This window comes from Muscardinus avellanarius (genome assembly GCF_963383645.1).
Source record: "Muscardinus avellanarius genome assembly, chromosome: 3".
Taxonomy (NCBI): Eukaryota; Metazoa; Chordata; class Mammalia; order Rodentia; family Gliridae; genus Muscardinus; species Muscardinus avellanarius.
The window spans coordinates 21,888,422-21,912,449 of NC_137788.1; the positions used below are offsets into that span (position 1 = coordinate 21,888,422).

Sequence of the window (24,028 nt, forward strand, 5' to 3'; positions counted from 1 at the left end):
CGCCCGGCCTTATTTTGTATACTTTTAAAAAATGCAAAAGAAAAGTAAAAGAGGACTCTTATAACATAGTAAGAGGCAGTTAGTAGATGTTCAATAAAAGAATTTGTTGGTTTGATGGGCTTTTTTATTTCCTGTGTTAGAGTTATATTTTTTTGACTCTCGTAGTTTACATTTTGTGTTACTATTTTGTTTTGTCACCTTAAAACTCAGAGCTTAACTAGTCTGGCCAAGAGAACAAAAAACTGGAGGTCAAACCCAGCTGCATTCTATCTCTGAGCTACACTTCCAGCCCTATTTTATCTTTTATAAAGATAAAGGTAGGAGCTAGTCTGTAAAAGGTATTAAGAAAGAGCATCCAAAGACGGAGAGTGTTGCTTGATGGCATGACATAGGCACGATGTAAAGTATTTCCTCACAGATAAGAAAGAGAATAATAATATCACAGTGCAGAGACCTGGCGGATGCTGTAACGGGTATACAGACAGCACGTGCCACCTCTGAGCAGTAAGCACACAGGACGCAAAGCAGGAAGGACACAAAGTCACTGAGGTAGGTATTGCTCTCCATATGTGTTAGTTAAGTCTAGTTATCAGGAAATCGAAAAATCCAGACTAAGACATTTCCTCTGAACTCTTCAGAAATGTCAGTGTTATAAACAAAGGACCAAGGAACTATTCAAATTAAAAGAGACCATAGAGGACCTGGGGGCGTCGTGGCGTGTGCTTGTAATCCTAGTACTTGGGAGGCCGAGACAGGAGGGTCACAGATTTGCGGCCAGCCTCAGCTACTTAGGCCCTGTTTTAAAATAAAAGAATAAAAAATAGGGCCCAGGGTGTAGCTTGGAGGTAGACTGCCCCTGGGTTTCATCCTCAATACCACACACAAAAAAAGACCATAGAGAAAAATAACAGTTAACTGTAGTGTGTGATCCTTGGTTGGATCCTGGATCAAGAAGATAAAGAGGACTTTTCTGGAGCAGGGTTTAGTACTTGGGAAGTTGTGACAGGAGGATCACAAGTTTAGAGGCAGCCTCAGCAAGTAGTGAGACTCTCATCAACCTAGCAAGACCCTATTTCAAAATAAAATATGAAAAAGACTAGGGATGTGGCTTGAAGGTAAAATGCCCCTAGGTTCAATCCTCAGTACCAACAAACAAACAAACAAACAAACAAACAAAAGGAGGACATTACTGGTAAACTGGCAAAATCTTAATATGTCCTACAGCCTGCAGTTTACTCCCAAATGATTAGGGAAAAGAAAAGTGCTTGCATGGTGGGTGTGGGTGGGTGAGTGTGAGCGAAAGAGAGGGAGGAAAAAAAGTGACAATGCCTACATTAATAAAGTAGGCGAAAAGGATATATGGGTCTTCTACTGGTTTTGCAACTTTTTACACATTTGAATTGGTTTTGAAATTGAAAGTTAAAAAATTACTCATTGAGAAAATACAAAGAACTGTTGTAGCTGCAGCAGCCAGGGAAGAGAGCCGGGAGGGCAGTCGTGACTAGAGAGTTAGATCTGTTATTTTAGTTAGGGTTAATTCTAAGACATTCCTGTTTGTAAGACCAAAGCACTTTTCCTCTTTTCCTGAGTGTGCTGAGAACCCCACATCTGCATTAAGGATGTGCCAGCTCATCTTGGCTCAGTGAGTTTTCTTGTCCTAACTGCACAGGAGACAAGCACCATTTTTGCAGTCCTTGTTCTGGCGGCACCTTTTTTAAATTGTCTTTTGTTTTATTTTGATTGTTTTACCAGGATTTTTTATGTTTACTTCAGAGGTTGTGATCACACTTTGACCCCTCCTATTCCATTCAACTTTGAGATTTCTCTTTCTTTCTTTCTTTCTTTCTTTCTTTCTTTCTTTCTTTCTTTCTTTCTTTCTCTCTCTCTCTCTCTCTCTCTCTCTCTCTCTCTTTCTTTCTTTCTTTCTTTCTTTCTTTCTTTCTTTCTTTTTTTCTTTCTTTCTTGTGATACTGGGGAATTGAACCCGGAGCACTCTACCTTTGAGCTATACCCTCTAGCCCAATTTTATTTTTTATTTGAAAACAGAATCTCGCTCAGTTGCTAAGAGCCTTGCTAAATTTTTGAGGCTGATCTCAAATCTGCCATCCTCCTGTCTCAGCCTCCCAAGTACTGAGGTTATAGGCGTGCGCCATTTCACCCACCTATGGGTCTCCTTTTTTTTTTTTTTTAAAGGGCTGCACCTGTCAGACATGGTGATGTACACCTATAATCCCAGTATTTTGGAGGCTGAGACAGGAGGATTCCAGGTCAAGAGCAGCCAGAGAAACTTGTTGACGCTCTCGGCATCTTAGCAGGTCTCTATTTATTTTAAAAAAATAAAATAAGTTGGGCGTGGTGGTGTATACCTGTCATCCTAGTACTTGGGAGGTCAAGACAGGAGGATCACAAGTTTAAAGGCAGCCTCAGCAAGTAGTGAGACTCTCATCAACCTAGCAAGACCCTATTTCAAAATAAAATAGGGCTGAGAGTGTAGCTCGGAGATAGAATGCATCTGGGTTCCATCCCCAGTACCACAAAAATTTTAAAATAAAATAAAATAGGGCTGGAGATGTGGCTCAGAGGTAGAATATACCTGGGTCCAATTCACAGTACCGCAAAAAAGAAAAAAAAAGAAATGAATCTAGTTTGATATGGATTATTCCATAAATTTATAACTTGAATTTAGGCTGAAATTATACAAGAAGCTGGGTGTGGTGGTACACGCTTGTAATCTCAGGACTTTGGGAGGCTGAGACAGGAGGATCACAGGTTCACAGCCAGCCTCAGCTACTTAGTAAGGCCCTCTGCAACTTAGACCCTGTTTCAAAATAAAAAATAAAAACCAGATGGGAGTGTAGCTCAGAAGTAGAATGCCCCTGGGTTCAATCCCCAGCACAAATAAATTATAAAAGAAACAAAATGGAAGTACAAAGCAATCGGGCAAATTGTGAAGGTATTACACAGATGAGACAGAGTCAGCCCCACACCATGGGCTCTGTGTCCATGTCAGCCAGCCGCAGACCAAAGCTGCAGTTAGGACTAAACTGGTTTGTACTATGTATAGACTGTTTTCTTTGGTTATTCCTGAAACAGTATAGTATAATAACTATTTACATAGTGTTCACATCTATTAGGCATAAGTAACAGATGATTAAAAGTATTTAGAAGGATGTGCATAAGTTATATGCAAATAATACAACATTTTATGCAAAAGACTTGAGCAGCAATGATTTTGGGATCTGTGGGAAGTCCTGGAACAATCATTCAAAGATACCAAAGGATGCCTGTATAATATAAGCAACTTAAACCGGGAGTGGTGGCACATGCTTATAATCCCAGTACTTGGGAGGCTGAGACAGAAAAATTGCAGAATCGCAGGTTCTAGGACAACCTCAGCAAGTAATGAGACTCTCAGCAATCTACCAAGACCTTGTTTCAAAAATAAGAAAGCCAGAAAGCCAGGTGTGGTGGCACACAAGTTGTCTTTTTTTTTTTTTTTTTTTTTTTTTGCAGTATTAGGGATGGTACTTAGGGGCATTCGACCTCCAAGCTACACCCCCAGCCCTGTTTTTTATTCTTTATTTTGAAACGGTCTGAGTTGTGGAGGGCCTCACTAAGTAACTGAGGCTGGCTCACTTATTAAGCTGAGACTGGCCGTAAACCCAGATCCTCCTGTCTCAGCCTTCCAAGTACTGGGATTACAAACATTGGCCACCTCTCCTGGCTCCCTTTATTTATTTATTTAATTTATTTTTTTGTGGTGCTGAGGATTGAACCCAGGGGCATTGAACCCTCTGAAATATATCCCTAGCCCCATTTTATTTATTTTGAAACAGGTCTTACTAAATTGCAGAGGGCCTAAGTAGCTGGGACTAGCCATGAACCTATGATCCTCCTGTCTCAGCCTCTCAAGTACTGGGATTATAAGTGTGCCCCACCACAGCCAACAGTTTCCTTTTTGAATAGAATTTGTAGAGCCGTTCCATAGGCATAGTGTAATTTATTTATTTATTTATTTATTTATTTATTTATTTATTTATTTATTCTTTTTTTTGTGGTGGTGGTAGTAGAGATTGGACCCAGGGCTGAGCTATACTCCCAGCCCTATTATTATTATTTTTTTTTAAATAGGGTCTTACTAAGTTGCTGACAGCTTCACTAAGTTGCTGAAGCTGGTTTTGAACTTGGGATCTCCTATCTCAGCCACCCAAGTACTGGGATTACAGGAGCTCACCCCACACCGGGCAGTGTAACCTCATTCTAACATAGATTTGTCATAGTGTTTTGCAAGCTCATCTTAGAGAAGTAAACTAGATACCAAGCTTACCAAATAGTCATATCCAAAACAAACAAAAAAAAAAAAGATGGAGAGGAGATCTGACTTTGTGTGAGATTTCAATGACTGTCTTTTAAATCAGGTGACAGCAAAGTCACACTGCCACCTGCTTACTTTACATTTTTAGTGTACAGTTCAGTGGTTTTTAGGCATATTTACAAGCCGTGAAACCAGCAGTGCTTGCTAACTCTGGAACATTTTCATCACCCCAAAAAGAAGCCTCTTACCCATGGCAGCCACTCTCCATCTCCTATCCCCAGTGGCATTCCAGCAGCCACTAATCTATTTTCTTTCACAATAAATTTTCCTTGACATTTCATATAAAATCTTAGAGCTGGGTGTGGTGGCACAGGTTTGTGATCCCAGTATTTAGGAGGCTGAGACAGGAGGATCGCAGGTTCGAAGCCAGCCTCTGCAATTTAATGAGGTTGTCTGCAACTTAGTGAGAACCTGTTTCCAAATAATAAAATAAAAAATTCCCCTGGGTTCAATTCCCAGACACACACACACACACACCCCACTTTGTGTCTTTTTTCTTCACTTAACATAAAGTTTTAGAGGTTATGGCTAAATAACATTCCATTGTACATATATACCACATTTTGTGTACCATTCTTTAGTTGACAGACATTTGGTTTGTGTCTACTTTTCAGTTATTGTGAATAATAGTGTTATGAATATTCATGCATAGGCTTTTGTGTGGGTATGTTTTTAGTTCTCTTTGTTCTGTACCTGAGAGTAGGACTGTTGGTTTATAAGGTAACGTGTGTGTGTGTGTGTGTGTGTGTGTGTGTGTGTGTGTGTGTGTGTGTGTGTTTTAATGGGGATTGAACTCAGGGCCATTCTGCCTCAAAGCTACACCCTCAGCCTTATTTTATATTTTATTTTGGAACAGAGTCTCACTAAGTTGCTGAAGTCTTCACTAAGTTGTTGAAGCTGGCCTCAGACCTGTGATCAGGAGCCTCCCAAGTACTGGGGTGATAAGTGTACACCACCAAACCCTGCTCTCTTTCTATGTGGATTTGTGTGGTACTGGATGTTCCACTACTAAGCTATACTCTCAACCCTTTTTTATTTTATTCATTTATTTGTTTGTTTGTCTTTGCAGTACTGGCGATTGAACCCAGGGGCATTCTACCTCTGAACTACACCCCAAGCCTTATTTTATTCTTTATTTAGAAACAGGGTCTCACTAAGTGGCAGAAGGCCTAAGTACCTGAGGCTGGGCACAAACCTTTGATCTTCCTGTCTCAGCTACCCAAAGACTGGATTACAAACATGTGCCACCATGCTTGGCTCAGCTTCATTTTCTTAATAACGTCTTTTATGCACAAACATTTTAACTTCGATGAAGTTCAGTTTATTTTTATCTTTTGTCACTCATGCTTTTGGTGTTGTTTCAAAAAAAACCATTGCTATGCTAGGCGTGATGATGCATGCCTGAAATCCCAGCTACTTGGGATGCTGAGACTAGAGGATCATGGTTTCAAGGCCCCCGGGGCAACTTAGCAAGACCCTGTCTCAAAATAAAAAATAAAAAGGGCTGGCTGTGGCTCAGTAGTAGAGCTCCCTGGGCTTAACCACATTGTAGGCAGGCAGGGTGGGAGGGTCTGAGCTGTTGTGGCACTCTTATCAGAAATCTGGATGCCATAATGTATGGACTTGTTTATGGTCAACTCTAATTCCATTGATCTAGATGTCTGTTCTTATGCCAGTACCACATGTTATAAAATTGGGAAGTCTGAGTCTTCCAACTTTGTTCTTTTTCAAGATTGTTTTGGTTATTCTGGGTCCTTTGAATTTCCATATGAATTTCCAGTCTACTGCCACCTGTTTTTATAAATAAAGTTTTATTGGAACATAGCCACACTCATTCATTTATGTATTGTCTGTCTGTTTTAGTGATTTAACAGCAGAGTTGAGTAGTCCAGACAGGGACCATATGGTATGCAAAGCCTGAAATATCTACTATCCAGCCCTTTACCAAAAAAGTTGTCAACCCTTCCTTCAGATGATGGAGTAAATTCATGCTTTGAGGCACTAGAGGACCAAAGTAGGAGACAGTCACTAATTCACTCATATATCCAGGCAAATGTGCAGTGCTTACCAGATGCCAGGAATGTTTCAGACTCTGGGAGACAGGTCCAGCAGAACGTTGCGCAGCTCCTGGCCTCTGCTCGCCCGCCTGGCCCGTCGCAGCACGTGGCTCTCTTCTGCTGCTGTGTGCCCTGGCCACTGGCCGTCTGTTCCTGAAGCACACCAAGCCCACTCTGCCTTGGTGCTGCTTGTTCCCTGTGCCTAGAAGGCTTCTCCTTCAGATCTTTTGTGACTTGCGCCTTCTCAACAGTCAGATTTCTCAAGTATCACTTCCTTAGAGGGGTGTTTCCTGACCAGTAGAGTATATCTAAAGTATGTCCCAGCTGTACATGGTGACTCATGCCTGTAATCCCAGTACTTGGGAGGCTGAGACAGGAAGATTGCAGGTTCAAGGCCAGCCTCAGCAATTTAGTGAGACTCTCAGCGACCTAGTGAGACCTGGTTTTTAAACAAAAAATACAAAGGGTTTAGGGTGTAGCTCAAAGGTAACCCCTGGGTTCAATCCCCAACACACACACACACACACACACACAGTTTATGTTCCACCTTCATGTTTTATATTGCTATCTGAACTCATCTGACTGACTTGTATTTATTTTTTTCTCTCTACCCTACTAGAGTTCTCTGTCCTATTAACCGCAGCCTTCACATGTATGAGAATGCCTAGTATATGCTGGGCATTTTTGTACATGCCTATAATCCCAGTATTTGGGAGACTGAGATAGGAGGATCACAGCTTCATGGCCAACCTCAGCAGTTTAGCAAGGCTTTCAGCAACTTAGACCCTATTTCAAAATAAAAACTAAATGGAATGGTGGCGCATGCTTGTAATCCCAGCATTTGGGAGGCTGAGACAGGAGGATCCAGGTTCATGGACAGCCTCAGCTACTTGGTGAGGCTCTCTGCAACTCAGTGAGACCCTATTTCAAAATAAAAATTAAAAACTAGGGCTGGAAGCTGGGCGTGGTGGCACACGCTTGTAATCCCAGCATTTGGGAGACTGAGACTGAAGGATCACAGTTCGCAGACAGCCTCAGCTACTTAGTGAGGCCCAACTTAGTAAGACCCTGTCTCAAAGAATAAATAATAGGGCAGGGGGTGTAGCTTGGAGGTCACATGCCCCTGGGTTCTATCCTCAGACACGCAAAAAAAACAAAAAAAAATAGGACTGGGGGTGTAGCTTGGAGATAGAATGCTCCTGGATTTCATCCCCATTACTACAGATAAATCAATCAATAAATAAACCAGTAAATAAACAAACAAATGAATAACTAGTGCTGGTAGTGTAGCTCAGAGGTAGAATGCCCTGAATTCAATCCTTAGTACCACAAAAAAAAAAAAAAGTTGTTACCCTAAAACATTTCCATGGTATCCCTTTTCAGCCAACCTTCCTACATCAGAACAACTACTTTTGAACCAGGCATGGTGGTACATACTTGTAATCCCAGCATTTGGGAGGCTGAGACAGGAGGATCAAAGTTTGAGGACAACCTCAGCTACTTAGTGAGGCCCTCTGCAACTCAGTGAGACCCTGTTTCAAAAGAAAGAAAAATTGGGCTGGAGGTATAGCTTGGAAGTAGAATGCCCCTGGGTTCCATCTCCAGTACTGCAAATAAAATAAAATAAAATACTGCTTTCTGCCTCTTTCTCCATGGATTGGTTTTTTCCTATTCTTTTATTATTTGTAAATGCAGTTACTTAGTATCTGTTCTTTTCTCTATAGCTTCTTTTGCATTATGTAATGATTTTTGAGTTCCATCTGTGTTGTTTCACATATCTGTAGCTCATTCCTGTTTATTGCTGAGTAGCATTCCGCTGTATGGACATGCCAGCTTGCTTACCCATTGTCCTGTTGATGGCCTGTTGGGTTATTTCCAGTTTGAGACTTAAAAATAAAGCAGACCTGGTGTGGTGGCATGCGCCAATAATCCTAGAATTTGGGAGGCTGAGACAGGAGAATCACAGGTTCACAGTCAGCATCAGCAAGTAGTGAGACTTTGAGCAACCTAGGGAGACACTGTTTGAAAATAAACTTTAAATAGGGCTGGGAGTATAGCTCAGAGATATAATGTCTCTTGGTTCAATCTTTAGTACCACAAAAATAAGAAAGAAAGCAGCTATAAGCCAGGCATGGTGGTGCACCCTTATAATCCCAGTATTTAGGAGGTTGAGACAGGAGGATCTCAGGTTCATGGCCAACTTCAGAAACTTAATAGTGAGACCTTATTTCAAAATAAGAAATAAGAGCTGGGCATGGTGGTGCACGCTTGTAATCCCAGCATTTGAGAGGCTGAGACTGAAGGATCATAGTTTGCAAACAGCCTCAGCTACTTAGTGAGGCCCTCTGCAACTCATTGAGACCCGGTTTCAAATAAAGACTAAAAAAATAGGGCTGGGGGTTCAGCTCGGAGGTAGAATGTCCCTGGGTTCCATCCCTAGTACCAGAATTAAAAAAAAAAAAAAAAGAAAGAAAGAAAATAGGACTCGGGGTGTAGCTCAGAGATAGAATGCCCCTGGGTTCAATCTCTAGGACCACAAAAAATTAACAAAGCAGCTATGAATATTCTCATAATACTCTGTATGGAAAAATACTTTTTTGAAGTAAATACCTAGGATGGAATTGCCGGATCAGAGAGTATATTAAAAGAAATTGCCAAGCTGGGCATGGTGGTGCAGGCTTGTATTCCCAGTGCTTGGGTGGCTGAGACAGGAGGATCACAGATTCACAGCCTCAGCTACTTAGTGAAGCCCTCCACAACTTAGTGAGACTCTGTTTCAAAATAAAGGATAAAAAATTGGGTTGGGGGTATAGCTTAGAGGTAGGATGCCCCTGGGTTCAATGCCCAGCACCACAAAAGAAAGAAAGAAAGAAGGAAGGAAGGAAAGAAAGAAAGAAGGAGAGAAAGAAAGAAAAATAGGGCTGGGAGCAGAGTTCAGAGGTAGAATGCCCTTGAGTTCCATCCCCAGTACCACACAAAAGAAAAAGAAAAAAAATTCTGCATCATGACTCTTTAAGTTGTGCCACCTAGGCAGGCCACGTAACCTCTTTGGACATTGTTTTTCTTACTCCTGAAATGAGTAATGATACCTGTCTCTTAAGTAAAGTAATGGATGTAGAGTGGTAGATTAATTTACTTTGCTGCCGTGACAAATAGCACAGACTTAGTGGCTTAACACAAACCAAGTTTATCATCTCATAATTCTGTAGATGAGAGTGTTGTGGGTCTCACCAAGCTAAAATCAAGGTGTTTGCAGGGCAGTGTTCCTTCTGGAGGCTGTCGAGTAGAACCCATTTTCTTGCTGTTCCCACTTTCTAGAGGATACTGCATTTTGTGGCTCCCACTCCCCTTCCTCTTCTTCAGAGCCAGAACAGTGGACCATCATACCACCATCTCCTGAATTCTCTGCAGGCAGGAAAGGCTGTCTGATCTTAACCTGTATAATCCAGGATAGTATTCCTATCTCAAGACCCTTAATCTTAATCCCTTTTGCCACCTTAAATAATATATTCATAGGTTTCAGAGAATTAGGACCTCTGTGGCAGGCTACTACTCTACTAAGTAAGTGGCAGTCATTTAAGACCCAAGTGCTATGGGAAATCACCAGGTGAAGCAGCAACCCCCAGACACAAGTAACTTAAAGCATGGGGGGGAAATGAGGGGACTAAGATGGGAAATAACTCTGACCCAGAAAGAGTGACCAGAAATATGTTTGGAAAAGCCAGGTGTGGTTTGCCATGCTTATAATCCCAGTTTTTTTTGTTTTTTGTTTTTTTTTTTGGTGGTACTAGGAGTAGAACCCAGAGGCTTTCTACCTCCGGGCTATACTCCCAGACCTTTTTTTATATTTTATTTGGAAACAGGGTCTCACTAAGTTACTGAAAGCCTCACTAAGTAGCTGAGGCTGGCTTCGAACCCATGCGATCCTCCTATCTCAGCCTCCCGAGCACAGGGATTATGAGCGTGCGCCATCACGCCTGGCTGTAATCACAGTATTTTGGAGGCTGAGACAGAAGGATCTTAGGTTTGAGGACAACCTAAGCAAATAGTGAGTCTCTCATCAACCTAGCAAGACCCTGTTTCAAAATAAAAATACAATAGAGCTGAGAGTGTAACTCCAAGGTAGAATGTCCCTGGGTGTTCGATCCCCAGTGACACACATTAAAAAAAAGAAGCCGGGCGTGGTGGCGCACGCTTGTAATCCCTGCACTTGGGAGGCGGAGACAGGAGAATCGCGCAGGTTCAAAGCCAGCCGTGCTGGTTTAGGAGACCCTGTTTCCAAATGAAAATATAAAAAGTAGGTCTGGGAGTGTAGCCCGGAAGTAGAAAGGTTTCCAGGAACCCCAGTACCACAAAAAAAGAAAAAAAAGGAGGAGGAGGAGGAGGAGGAGGAGGAGGAGGAGGAGGAGGAGGAGGAGGAGGAGAGAAAGAAGCAGGATTTCAGTCAAGTTCTATGGGAAGGCAAGAGGCCTCCGGTCAGCGAGTGACCTGGCAGGTTTGAGGAGAGAATGTGTCAGTCATGTGTTCAAGTAGGGAACCCAGAAAGAAATGGGTTCCAACTGAGATGAGGATCTTAATAGACCAGGGGGAAGAGGGAAGGAGGCAGAGGACTAGCCTTATGACCAGGTAGTTGGGGCTTAGGTGTCTGTATCTCTCAGTTCTTCCCTCTAGTCCCACTGGGCTCATGTGATCAGGTACATGCTGGACGCTGCCTAACCGTGGGGTGCAGTAAACATAATCTACGAAGCCTTCTAGCTCAGGGCTCTGTCTAGAGGAGGAAAACAACACATCAATACAAAACTATAATGCACTAGGACAGTAGGAGCCACAGGAGGGATACAGCCTTGCTCCCAGATGCAGGACAGGAGAGGCATCTTGAAGGAGCACCTGTAAACTCAGACCCAGACGATGAGTCGGGATTACTGGTTAGGATGCTTTAGGCCACAAGTAACGGCCTGACTCAGATTTCCTAACGCTAGTGAACTGATCGGCTCACTTAAATGGAGGGGCAGAGTAGGTAGGTGTCAGGGGTGGTTACTCTGGTCATTGTGGCACCATTTTTCTATGATCCCCTGGCTCAGCTCTCCTCTGTGTGTTGATTTCACCCTCGGGCTAACTTCCCTCATGAGAGCAAAATGTGTGCAGCAGTTCTACATGTCACATAAATATCCCCAGCATTCAGAGGGAGAAATCATCTCTTCCATGGACTGTCTCCTAAGAATGAGAAAATGTCATTTCCAGAAGCTCCAAGCCCACTCGCATCTGATGGGAGTGGGGGTCACAGTTTCATTTCAGAGCTGATCCCTGTAGCCAAGTGAATTAGGTTTAGGCCTAAATTGCTTTTTTTTTTTTTTTTAGGTACTAGGGATTGAACCCAGGGGCAGCCTACTTTCAAGCTCTACCCCCAGCCTTATTTTTTATTCTTTATTTTGAAACAGGGCCTTACTAAGTAGCTGAGGCAGGGTGTGAACCTGTGATCCTCTGTCTTAGTCTCTAATACTGGGATTTACAAGTGTACGCCACCACACGCTGCTCAGGCCAAAATTCCTGAACCCATTACTGTAGCGAGGACAATGGATTTGTGCCTTCTGAAACATATGGTCTGATTTATGGCAGAGAGATAATATTTAAATGTAAATCAAAGTGCTCTTAGGACCCAGGGAAGGTGAAGGAACTGCAAGTAGGAACGCCCAGGACTTATGCTCTCCTTCTGCCAGGTGAGGCTCATGTGTGCTGCTCACACCTGCTTCCTCATGGCTTCGGTGCCCTCGTAACCCCGACCTCACCTTGATTTAACTTGGGAAGACCAGGGCTTTGCTTTGTATGCTGGCATCCCCTAGTATTCGAGCAGTCCTGGCAGCGGCAAGTGATTGATAAACATAGCTGAGTGAATGAAAGATTATTCCTTTAGTTATTTGGCTGCCCTTGGGTCAGATGCTTCTCTCAGAAAATTTTCTGTGGCTGAGGGGTTGTCCCTTGAAAGGACTATTCATATATCCCTCCTAGTCTTAGGAGCAGAATTTTTTTTTATTTTTATATTATAGAATACCCAGGGGCATTGTAGCTCTAAGCTACACCCCAACCCATTTTATTTTATTTTATTTTATTTTATTTTATTTTTGTGGTACTGGGAATGGAACCCAGGAGCTTCTACCTCTACCTTCTACCTCCTTCTACCCAGGAGCCTATACCTCTGGGCTACGCTTCCAGACCTATATTATATATTTTTTTTATTTGGAAATAGGGTCTCACTAAGTTACTGAGAGTCTCACTAAGTAGCTGAGGCTGGCTTCAAACTTGCTTGATCCTCCTGTCTCAGCCTTCCAAGTACTAGAATTATAAGCATGAGCCACCCATACCTGGCCTCCCAGCCCATTTTATTTTATTTTATTTTATTTTATTTTATTTTATTTTATTTTAGTGGTACTGGGAGTTAAACCCAGGAGCATTTTATTTATTTATTTAGTGTGTGTGTGTGTGTGTGTGTGTGTGTGTGTGTGTGTGTGTGAATTGAACCCAGGGGCCTTCTATCTCTGAGCTACACCCCAGCCTATTTTTTTATTCTTTATTTTGAAACAGGGTCTCACTAAGTTGCTGAGGCTGGCTGGGAAAACTGATCTCCTGTCTCAGCCTCCCAAGTACTAGAATTACAGGGATATACAACTGTGCTGGTCTGGGAACAAAACATTTTTAGATCTCAGTTTTTCTCTGTACTGCTACCTGAACTTGTTTTCTTCTTTTTCTGGTATTGAGAATTCAACCCAGGGGCATTCTACCTCCAAGCTACACCCCCCCCAGCCCTATTTTATATTCTTTATTTTGAAATAGGGCTCACTGAGTTGCAAAGGGCCTCACTAAGTAGCTGAGGCTGTCCGTGAACCGCAATCCTCCTGTCTCAGCCTCCCAAATGCTGGGATTACAAACGTGTGCCACCGCATCCGGCTTTTATTTATTTTCTTAAATTTTGAATGGGGTCTCACGAAATTGCTAAGGCTGGATTCAAACCTGCTATCTCTTTTCTCAGCCTTCCAAGTACTGGGATTATAGGCGTGGGCCACCATGCCTGGCTTCAGTTGACTCTTCTGCAGGGTAGGATTGCCCTTCATAGCTCAAGGGTGCCCAGTGTCAAATGAAATTGTGGATATGAAAGTACTTTATAGCCGGGTGTGGTGGCGCACGCTTGTAATCCCCGCGCTTGGGAGGCTGAGACAGGAGGATCACGCAGGTTCGAAGCCAGCCTCAGCTACTTAGAGGCTTTCAGCAACTTAGTGAGACCCTGTGTCCAAATAAAATATAAAATAGGTCTGGGAATATAGCCCAGAGGTAGAAAGACTCTGGGTTCCACTCCCAGTACCACCAAAAAAATTAATAATAATAATAAAAAGAAAGCACTTTATATACTGCAAGATGCCAAGCAGTTTGTCAATTCTGACCTGCGTTTTCTGGAAAATACTGAAGATGGAAAGGTTGGTTTATGCTGAAGATATAGATCGGTAATAAAGCACTTGCCTAGCATGTGCAGCAAACAAGCAGACAGAAAGAGACCATTTATCTATTCAGTTCTGCTTCTCCCCAGAAGGGTCTCTAACCAGCGCTCCTCGTGCCCCTTTGTGTTTGCTCCCCAGGGTCATTCGGGCTGTGTCAACTGTCTGGAGTGGAACGAGAAAGGAGAGTGAGTATAAGCTGGAGGCTGTGAAGAAGGGGTCGGAGGCTGGGGGAGGGCTTCTTCCTCTCAGTGCATCACGGGAAGTAACGGATCCAAGTGAAACAGATTGTTGCCTCTGCTCTTGTTACGAGCAGCCCATAACTGTCGGCACATAGTTAAGCCATTAATCCCAGGTAGCTAGAAGGTTGCATGACCATCCAAACCCTGCTTTCAGTAAGCCAGTGTGTTTGAGGAACAATAGGAAATTCTTAGGACACAATAGAATCTAATATTTATAAGATAACCTTAAATTTTGTGGCCTCTACCGACCTTCCCGTTCCTGTGCTCGCCCGGTGTGTGCTGGGCATGTGGCAGGGGAGGGGCCGGGAACTCGAGGAGCGCTCAGAGCCCCTTCTCTGTTTGCAGCTTGCTGGCCTCTGGTTCCGATGACCAGCACACGATTGTGTGGGACCCACTGAACCACAAGAAGCTGCTCTCCATGCACACGGGACACACGGCAAACATCTTCTCTGTCAAGGTGAGTCGCAGACGCCACAGAGCAGGTGAAGGGAGGCTGGGCTGTGGGCATGGTCGCATCAACCCGTGGTGTCCCAGGTCCCCCTGTGGTCTAAGCGTCTAATTTTGATGTCCGAAACCCAGTCTCTTTTTCATTCTCTTCTTCCTCTCATAGAGCCAAGAGGCCAGCCTGAGATAGATTTGTAGTCACCTGAGTATCAAGGGTGGGGGAGGCTCTGAGCATAAGTTTAGGGAGCAGGCACCTGCACTTGGCTTCCTCACGTGCCTCATGGAAGTTGTGTAAACTAGGCAAATCACCTGGCCTCTGTTTCTTCTCTGTAAAAAAGAAGTAGCTAATAGAGCCAGGAGTGGTGGCGCATGCTTGAAATCCCAGGAGTTGGGAGACTGAGACAGGAGGTTCACTGGTTTGCAGCCAGCCTCAGCTACTTAGCAAGACCTTGTTTCAAAATAAAAAAAATACCATAGGGCTGGGGGTGTAGCGCAGAGGTGGAATATCCCTGGGTTCAGTCCCCAGGACCATGAAGAAAGAAAAGGCAGGGCAGCCCCTGCAGATCTGGAGTGTGTTGGTTCTGGCAGTGCCCACTCCTTGGGCACTTCTCTACCTCTCGACCACACGCTCAGCACCCCCCTTTTTTGTAGTACTGGAGATGGAACCCAGAGGCCTTTTATCTCTGGGCTATACCCCCAACCTATTTTATATTTTATTTGGAAACAAGGTCTCACTAAGTTGCTGAGGCTGGCTTCGAACCTGTGCGATCCTCCTGTCTCCCCTCCCAAGTGCTGGGATGACAAGTGTGCGCCACCACGCCGGCTTCCCTCCTTTATTTTTGAAATAGGGTGTGCTTAGTTGCTGAGGGTATCTCTAATGCTGTGGCTGGCTGTGAACCTGCGATCTTCCTGTTTCATCCTCCCAAGTATTGGGATTACAGGCTTGCACCACCATGCCAAGCTTGTGTGTCAGTTTTAAGGTTGCAGGGAATGATTTATACGGAGGGACCTTTCCAGCCTTGAAATTCTATAATAGATGAGAGTGAGACGAGCCGTCGGAAAACTTCACTATGCTAAAAAAATTTTCTTCTTATTAATAGTAAAAGGAATGACAAGATTCCTGAACATGAAGGTAGATTCTAGCTCAAAACCGACTTCTTTCCCTAAACCCTGCCTCTTTCCCAAGCTCTGGTTTTCACCTCCTGTTCCAGGGGCCCATTCTAGATTAATTTCTGGGATTTCAGAGACAGAAAACTGACAGTTCATCTCGTACGTGACCAACAGAGACTGCCCCCAGAGCGTGTTGGGTTCAGTTTGCTCCCTCTCCTCAGATCTAGGGGAAGGCACCTGAGCTATCGAGTTTAGCATCGTAGAGCACAAAACTTGGAGTTTAGAGACTGAAATTTCACAATAGTCTTAATGGTCCCTAATGGGAAGACCCTGGGCAGAAAAGGAGGCTGAGGTCTGTTAAACAAAAAAGTAAGCCAGGTGTGGTGGTGCACGCTTGTAATCCCAGTATTTGAGAGGCTGAGACAGGAGGGTCGCAATTAACAGACAGCCTCAGCTACTTAGTGAGGCCCTCTGCAACTCACTGGGACTCTGCTTCAAAATAAAGAATAAAAAATAGAGCTGGGAGTGTAGCTCAGGGATAGAATGCCTCTGGGTTCCATCCCCAGCACCACTAAATTAATTAATTAATTACAATAGGACTAGGGTGTGGCTCAGAGGTCAAATGCCCCTGGGTTCTATTCCCAGTACCACCAAAAAAAAAAAAAAAAAAAAGGTATGAAAGAGGATGCTTCCGTAGTCGGTTGTCAAGGTTGTAGTTCTGTTTCTGCATTTTACTCATGTGCTCCCCCTGGTGACAACTACAATGTGTGAGGAGTATGGCACTAGCTATGGGCCCATAGCAAGGCTCTCCTGTTTGCTCCAGCTGTCATGGAGTACATGCTGTCTCCAGGCAGAATTAAAGAGCACTATCCCTAAAATGACTGAGTCTGTGTCCCTTGACCTAATAAACCAGTTGAGAAACATATGAGAAGAAGTGAGTTGTTGTTCTTGATGAACATCTGAAGTCCAGTGGGACTGCAGGGTTTAAATGTAAATGATGAGCAGCTGGGCATCGTGGTGCACACTTGTAATTCCAATACTTGGGAGGCTGAGACTGGAGGATCGTGCAAGTTAGTGAGGCTCTTCGCTCTCAGCACAGGTTCAAAGCCAGCCTCTGCTACTTAGTGAGGCTCTCAGCAACTTAGTGAGACCCTGTTTTCAAATAAAAAGTATAAAATAGGTCTGGGTGTGTAGCCCAGAAGTAGAAGGCCCCTGGGTTCTACCCCCAGTACCACACACACACACACACACACACACACACACACACACACACACAGCAAAATGATGCCCTACCTGCTACACCATCACTCAGCCTTCACATGTGTTGGGGAGAACTTTTCAGCTAAGAGGGAAAAAAAAGTTAGCCGGGCATGGTGGCACATGCTTGTAATCCCAGTACTTAATAAGACCCTGTTTCAAAATAAAGACTAAAAAATAGGGCTGGGAGTGTAGCTTGGAGGTAGAATGCTCCTGGGTTCCATCCCCAGAGTTGGGGGAATAAAAGAGTTAGGTACAGTGGCACACACTTTTTTTTCCCCCCAGCTGTTTGGGAGGCTGAGTTCAAGGCCAGCATAGAGAGACATTGTCTTCAAAATAAAATAAAAAGGGCTGGGAATGTAGCTCAGTGGTAAATTGCTTGCCTAATATATTCAAGGTCCACCATTTAGTCCCCAGTACTGCAGGGGAAAGAAATAAGACATTCCAGTCTTTTGAACTCAAGGAAACAGAGAGCCTAACTAACACCACCCTAAAATGCTTTCTTCCTCAACATCAGGTGCTAGAACAGCATACTCCCTCCCCCACCACTCGAAGCAATGTCTGTGACTATTTTGTTCTTGCCAGATGTCAGCTAGAATGCTTCATCAAGATTGTGGGGCTCTCATTCTACAAGCTACATGGAGATGGGTCTCTGTCTCTGTCTGTCTGTCTGTCTGTCTGTCTCTCTCTCTCTCGCTGTGTGTGTGTGTGTGTGTGTGTGTGTGTGTGTGTGTGTGGTACTGGTGATGAGACCCAGGGGCTTTTCTACCTCCAGGATATACTCCCAGACTTATACTTTATATGGAAACAGGGTATCATTAAGTTGCTGAGAGCCTCACTCAGTAGCTGAGGCTGGCTTCAAACCTGTGCAATTCTCCTGTCTCAGCCTCCCAAGTGCTGGGATTACAAGCCTGCGCCACCACACCCAGCCTGAGATGAAGTCTCTTGCCAGCCAGCCCTTCCCCCAGGCCCAACACTTTAGCCCTATCCATTATTTACTATTATAAGGAGTGCTGCTCTGAGCATTGCTGCATGTGCCCCTTTTTTCTTTTGGGATTACTTCTTAGAAGTCAGAGTTTTGGCTGGGCATGGTGGCGCACACTTGTAATCGGCTGAGACAAGAGGATCTCACAGGTTCAGAGCCAGCCTCAGCTACTTAGTGAGGCTCTTGGAAACATGAGATCCTGTTTCCAAATAAAGTATAAAATAGGGAGTATATCCCAGAGGTAGAAAAACCCCTGGGTTCCACCCCCAGTACCACCAAAAAAAAAAAAAGGCAGAGTTTTGGAAACCTTTTTATTTAAAATACCTACAACCTTAAACTCTTTGAAAGTTCTTTCCACTTTAGGACTAAAAATTATTAAGTTATTAAAAAGTTATTATAGCCAACCAGGCGTGGTGTCACACACTTGTAATTCCAGTACTTGGGAGGCTGAGAGGGGAGGATCCCAGGTTCTCAGACAGCCTCAGCTACTGAGGCCCTCCACAACTTAGACCCCGTTTTAAAAGAAAGAATAAGCCAGGCATGGTGGCGCATGCTTGTAATCCCCACAATTGGGAGGCTGAGACAGGAGGATCACACAGGTTTGAATCCAGCCTCAGGTACTTAGTGAGGCTCTCAGCAACTTAGTGAGACCCTGTTTCCAAATAAAATAGGGCTGGGAGTATAGCCCAGAGGTAGAAATCCCCTGGGTTCCACCCCCAGTACCAAAAAAAAAAAAAAAAAAAAAAGAATAAGCCGGATGTGGTGGTGGTCACATGTAATCCCGCTACTTGGGAGCTGAGACAGAGGATCTCAGTTTGTGGACAGCCTCAGCTACTTAGGTCCTCTGCAATTTAGTGAGACCCTGTTTCAAAATAAAAGGGCTGGGGATGTATCTCAGAGGAAGAATGCCCATGGGTTTCATCCTCAGTAACACACACACACACACACACACACACACACACACACACACACAGAATCAAATTAGGGCTGGGGGTATAACTCAGAGGTAGAATGCCCCTGGGTTCAATCTCCACTGCTGATGCTGGGGGGGGGGGGGAAGGTACTAGAGCTGGGTGTGGTGGCACACACGTGTTATACTAGCATTTGGGAGACTGAAACAGGAGGATTGTAGGTTTGAGGACAGCCTCAGCAAGTAGTGAGATTCTCATGAACTTAGTGAGACCCTGTTTCAAAATAGTAATAAAATAGGACTGGGGAAGGAGGAGGTATGTGGTTCAGAGGTATATGTCCCTGGATTCAATCTCCAGTGCCACAAAAGTTATCATTCATTGTGAGCTGGGGTATAGCTCAGTGGTAGAGTGTGTGCCTAGCATGTATAAGGCCCTGGGCTCAATCCCTAGCACTAATAAATATAAACAAATAAGTAGCCATTTGAAGCCCTATGGCTTGTGGAAGTCAGACAAATTTTTTTGGGGGTAGCGGTATCACTAGGTTGATGAGAGTTTCGGTACTTGCTGAAACTGTCCTTGAACCTGCAATCCTCCTTTCTCATCCTCCCAAGTCCTGGGGTTGCAGGTATGTGCCGCCACACCTGGCTTAGACAGATAGCTTTAAACACAATCCTGCTGAGTGCCGAAAAAAAATATTTATATTTTCTTTGTGTAGCTGTGGATTGAACCCAGAGGCATTCTACTTCTGAGCTACGCCTCCAGCCCTGTTTTTTATTCTTTATTTTGAAAAAGGATTTCACTAAGTTACAGAGGGCCTCACTAAGTAGCTGAGGCTGTCCGCAAACCAAGATCCTCCAGTCTCAGCCTCCCAAACATGTGCTACCACACCTGGCTGAAAATTGGTTTTTAAAATTTGTTTATTTTAAAATTTGTTTATTTAGGTGCTAGGGGTTGAAGCCAAGACCTCTTTTATGCTAAGCATATGCTTTTCCACTGAGATATACCCCAAATACCTGAACCTCATTTTTTCCCTCATACAAGGGATTAAACCCAGAGATATTCTACACCCCCAGCCCCCCCCCCTTTTTTTAAGCTTACTAAATTGCTGAGAGCCTCACTATATTGCTGAGGCCGGCCTCAAACCTGTGCTCCTCCTGTCTCAACATCTGAGATTATAGGTGTTGGATACTGTGCCTTACTGAATGTCAAGGTGTGTGTGTGTGGGGGGGGGTATTGGGGATTGAACCCAGGGGCATTCTACCTTAGAGCTACGCCCTCAGCCCTTTTTATGTTTTGGTTTGAAATAAGAGTTTCACTAAGTTGCAACAGTCTCACAACATTGCTGAGGCTGTCCTCAAACCTGTGATCCTCCAGTGTCAGTCTCCCAAGTATTGGATTACAAGCTTAAGCCACCATACACCTGGCTAAATGTTAGTTTTTGGTTTTGTTTCTGGTGTTTTTTTTGTTTTTGTGTGGTTTGGGTTTTTTTGTTTTGTTTTGTTTTTGTTGGTTTGTGTGTGTGTGTGTGTGTGTGTGTGTGTGTGTGTGTGTGTGTGTGTGTGATACTGGAAAGCTACACCCCCAGCCCTATTTTTTATTTTTTATTTTGAAACAGGATCTACGGAGATCCTCACCAAGTTGCTAAGGCTGGCCGCGAACCTGTGATCCTCCTGTCTCAGCCTCCTAAGTACTAGGATTACAAGCATGCACCACCATGCCCATGTCTGTGTTTTAAGTTTTGCAATCCCATTTGGCATTGTCCTGGGCACAGAGACTGGCAGCAGGCCTCTAGGGCTGCCATGCCCGGCTTGAATGTCAGTTTTTAATGAGATTGTTTTAAGTATCAGTACAATAAAGTCACTGCCCTGGTATCTTGTACATGGTAAATTTTTAGAAAATAATAACATTGCTGGGTATGGTGGCACATGCCTGTAATCTTTGTACTTGGGAGGCTGAGACAGGAGGTTTTACTTGGGGAAAGATCAAGGAAAAAGGTTCTTCAGGGAGTCTGCTGTGGCATAGGTCGTGATCACGCCGGCAAGATAAAAGGATGCATGTTGGTTTAGGCTGTAGCTCAGTGGTAGGACGCTTGACTAGCATGCATGAGGCCTGGGGTTCAATCCTCAGCACCACACAAACAAAAAAGTATGCATCTTTATTTTGACCTTTAGTCCTATAGGCTGCTTTTGGATATCCAGAGCTTTTTGGTGAATTGTCTTGGAGGATCTTCTCTCATGTGGAGAAGAGGGAAAGGGGGTCCCTCTTCAGGCTAGTCTCAGCTGCCAGCTCTGCCCCTTCCACCTGCCAATCTCTCTTTTTTTTTTTTTTTTGCGGGTTTGAGGATGGAACCCAGGGGCATTTTACCTCCGAACTACACCCCCTGCCCTATTTTTTATTCTCTATTTTGAAACAGGGCCTCACTAAGTAGCTGAGGTTGTCCGCAAACCACAATCCTCTGGTCTCAGCCTCCCGAATGCTGGGATTACAAGCGTGCACCACCACGCCCAGCTCTGCCAATCTCTTCTTCAATCTCTCCTGAGCAGTTCCTGCCGCATGCTGGGGACCGAATCCTGATCACGGGGGCAGCTGACTCCAAGGTGCATGTCCACGACCTGACAGTAAAGGAGACCATCCACATGTTTGGAGACCACACAAACAGGGTGAAGCGCATCGCCACAGCGCCCATGTGGCCCAACACGTTCTGGAGTGCTGCTGAGGATGGGCTTATCCGGTGAGGGTCTGGCCTGGAGTGGCCTGTGCCTCCTCTGCTCCAGTGCATGGCGGCTCCCGTCCCATCTGCCCAGTGCTCCCTTCCACAAGCCTGGCCCTCCGCCCCACAGAGGGCCAGCCTTGTGTGTCTGCCCAGGGCAGTTGTCTGTGCAGCATCTCCAGGCCCCTGGCTCTTTCTCCCCTCCCGATGCCCAGGCTCCTGTTGTCTCTAGGTGTTCACCCTTGCTATCTTCTTTACTAGGGATCTGTCCCCAGCCTGTCCATGTTTGACTCTGTCATCTAAGGAGATCAGCCTGAGTCACACCTTCAGAAGCACCTTGTCTGACCATCCTGTCTCAAGTGTACAGACATTATTCTGTTTCATAACCTTAATTGCATCCTCTATATCTCTAAGTACCATCTATTATGACTTTATTTTTACTTGTTGGTTTCCTCCTTTGTCTGTTTCTGCACTAAATAGTGAACTCTCTTAGAGCAAGTCTGTGTCTGTCTTATTCTTGGTTGTGTCCCCAGCATAGTGCCTGGCACATAGAGACACCTGACACATTGACACAGTTGGGCAGTGAGCATATTCCTGGGAGGGGGGAGGCGGCAGATGTGAAAAAGAGGACTGTCCCCTTTTTTCACTACCCTGTTTTGTTACACATTTGCTTCTGCTTCCCTTCATCCCAAAATGACATCATTGCCTTCAGACCCCTGGTGCTGAGAATTGAACCCAGAGCCTATGCATACCAGGCCAGCATTCTACACCAAGCTACACCCCGGCCCTCCCCTGCCCACCAAGACAGGTTTCTTATCCCAGGTTGTCCTCATACCCCTGGGCTCAAGGGACCCTCCATCTCAGCCTTCTGAGTAGCTGGGACTGCAGGTGCACACCACCGACACCCCCACGGCCACCTCTAGCTTCTCTCCTCAGATGCCACCTTTGAATGTTCTCCTCTCTCTGACCTGCTTTCATTTGGTTCCCTTGAGTTCCCATAGGACCCTGCTCTCTTTCCTATTTCAGAAGAGAAGTATGTAAGTCAGGTCTAGAGTACAACATCAGCCTGGCGTGGTGGCACACACCTGTAATCCTAGTACTTGGGAGGCTGAGACAGGAGGATTGCAGGTTCAAGGCCAGCATCAGGAACTTAGTGAGGCCTGCCACAACTTAGACCCTTTTTCAAAATAAAAAATAAAGCTGGGCCTGGTGACACACGATTGTAGTCCCAGTATTTGGGAGGCTGAGATAGGAGGGTGGCTGTTCAAAGATAGCCTCAGCTACTTAGGCCCTTTGCAATTCAGTGAGACCCTGTTTCAAAATAAAGAATAAAAAAAATAGGGCTGGGAGTGTAGCTCAAAGGTAGAATGTCCCTGGTTTCACCCCCAGTACCGCAAAATAAATAAATAAATTAATAATAATAATAATAATAAATAAAATAGGGCTGTGAGTAGAGCTCAGAGGTAGAAGGCCTCTGGGTTCAATCTCCATACCACAAAAAAAGAAAAAAAGAAAAGCAAGCCTTTGATCAGTGTATATATTCACTGGTTTTGACTAGCCAGATTGTGCCAGGGCCATCTGGTGGGAACTTCCTTTGTTTCTTGCAGTGTGAGAAGCCGAGTATAATGGCATGTGCCTATAATCCCATACTTGGGAGACTGAAACAGAAGGATCGCAGGTTCAAGGCCAATCTCAGCAATTTAGCAAGACCCTCAACAACTTAGTGTTCAAAATAAAAAGCAAATAAGGCCAGGTGTGGTGGGACACACCTGCAATCCCAGTACTTGGGAGGCTGAAACAGGAGAATCGCAGGTTTGAGGACAGCCTCAGCAATGTAGAGAGTCTCAGTAACCTAATAAGACCCTATTTCCAGACAAAAAATAAAATAGATTGGTGGTATATCTCAGATGTAGAATTCCTCTGGGTTCAATCCCCAGTACTAACAGAATAAAAAGGGCTGGGATTGTAGTTGTAATCCCAGTACTTGGGAGGCTGAGATGGGAGGATCCCTGTTTGCAGACAGCCTTGGCTACTTAGGCCCTCTGCAACTTAGTGAGACTTTGTTTCAAAGTGAATAAAAAATACAGCTGGGGATATATCTCAGAAATAGAATGCCCCTGGGTCCCATCCCTAGTATTGAAGAAAAAAGCCAGGTGTGGTGGCACACGCTTGTAATCCCCACGCTTGGGAGGCAGAGACAGGAGGATCGTGCAGCGCGCTGGCTTAGGAGACCCTGTTTCCAAATAAAAATGTAAAAATAGGTCTGGGAGTGTAGCCCGGAGGTAGAAGGGCTTCCAGGAACCCCAGGACCACCAAAAAAAAAAAAAAAGCAGTATCATCAAACTCTGCACTTACTAGCTAGGTCCCAGGCAGCTTAAATTTCTTTAGATGCCAGTGTTCTAGTGGTATAGTGATAGTATTGGATTTAATTGGATAACGCACGTAGAACACTT

General features: G+C 44.5%; 1 protein-coding gene across 4 annotated transcripts in view; it reads left to right on the forward strand.

Moving 5' to 3' along the window:
• WDTC1 (WD and tetratricopeptide repeats 1) overlaps window positions 1–24,028 on the forward strand; it is a gene marked incomplete at both ends in the record, with an annotated part of 53,872 nt that overhangs the window by 12,748 nt on the left and 17,096 nt on the right. For 3 of the 4 annotated variants that reach the window (XM_080692940.1, XM_080692942.1, XM_080692941.1), the window contains 3 exons: window positions 14,058–14,104; window positions 14,504–14,615; window positions 21,409–21,596. In XM_080692940.1, the coding sequence (XP_080549066.1) occupies window positions 14,058–14,104; window positions 14,504–14,615; window positions 21,409–21,596 (347 nt within the window). Of the gene's footprint in view, window positions 1–14,057; window positions 14,105–14,503; window positions 14,616–21,405; window positions 21,597–24,028 lie in introns of all 4 variants that reach the window. The other variant, XM_080692939.1, reaches the window with a different exon arrangement.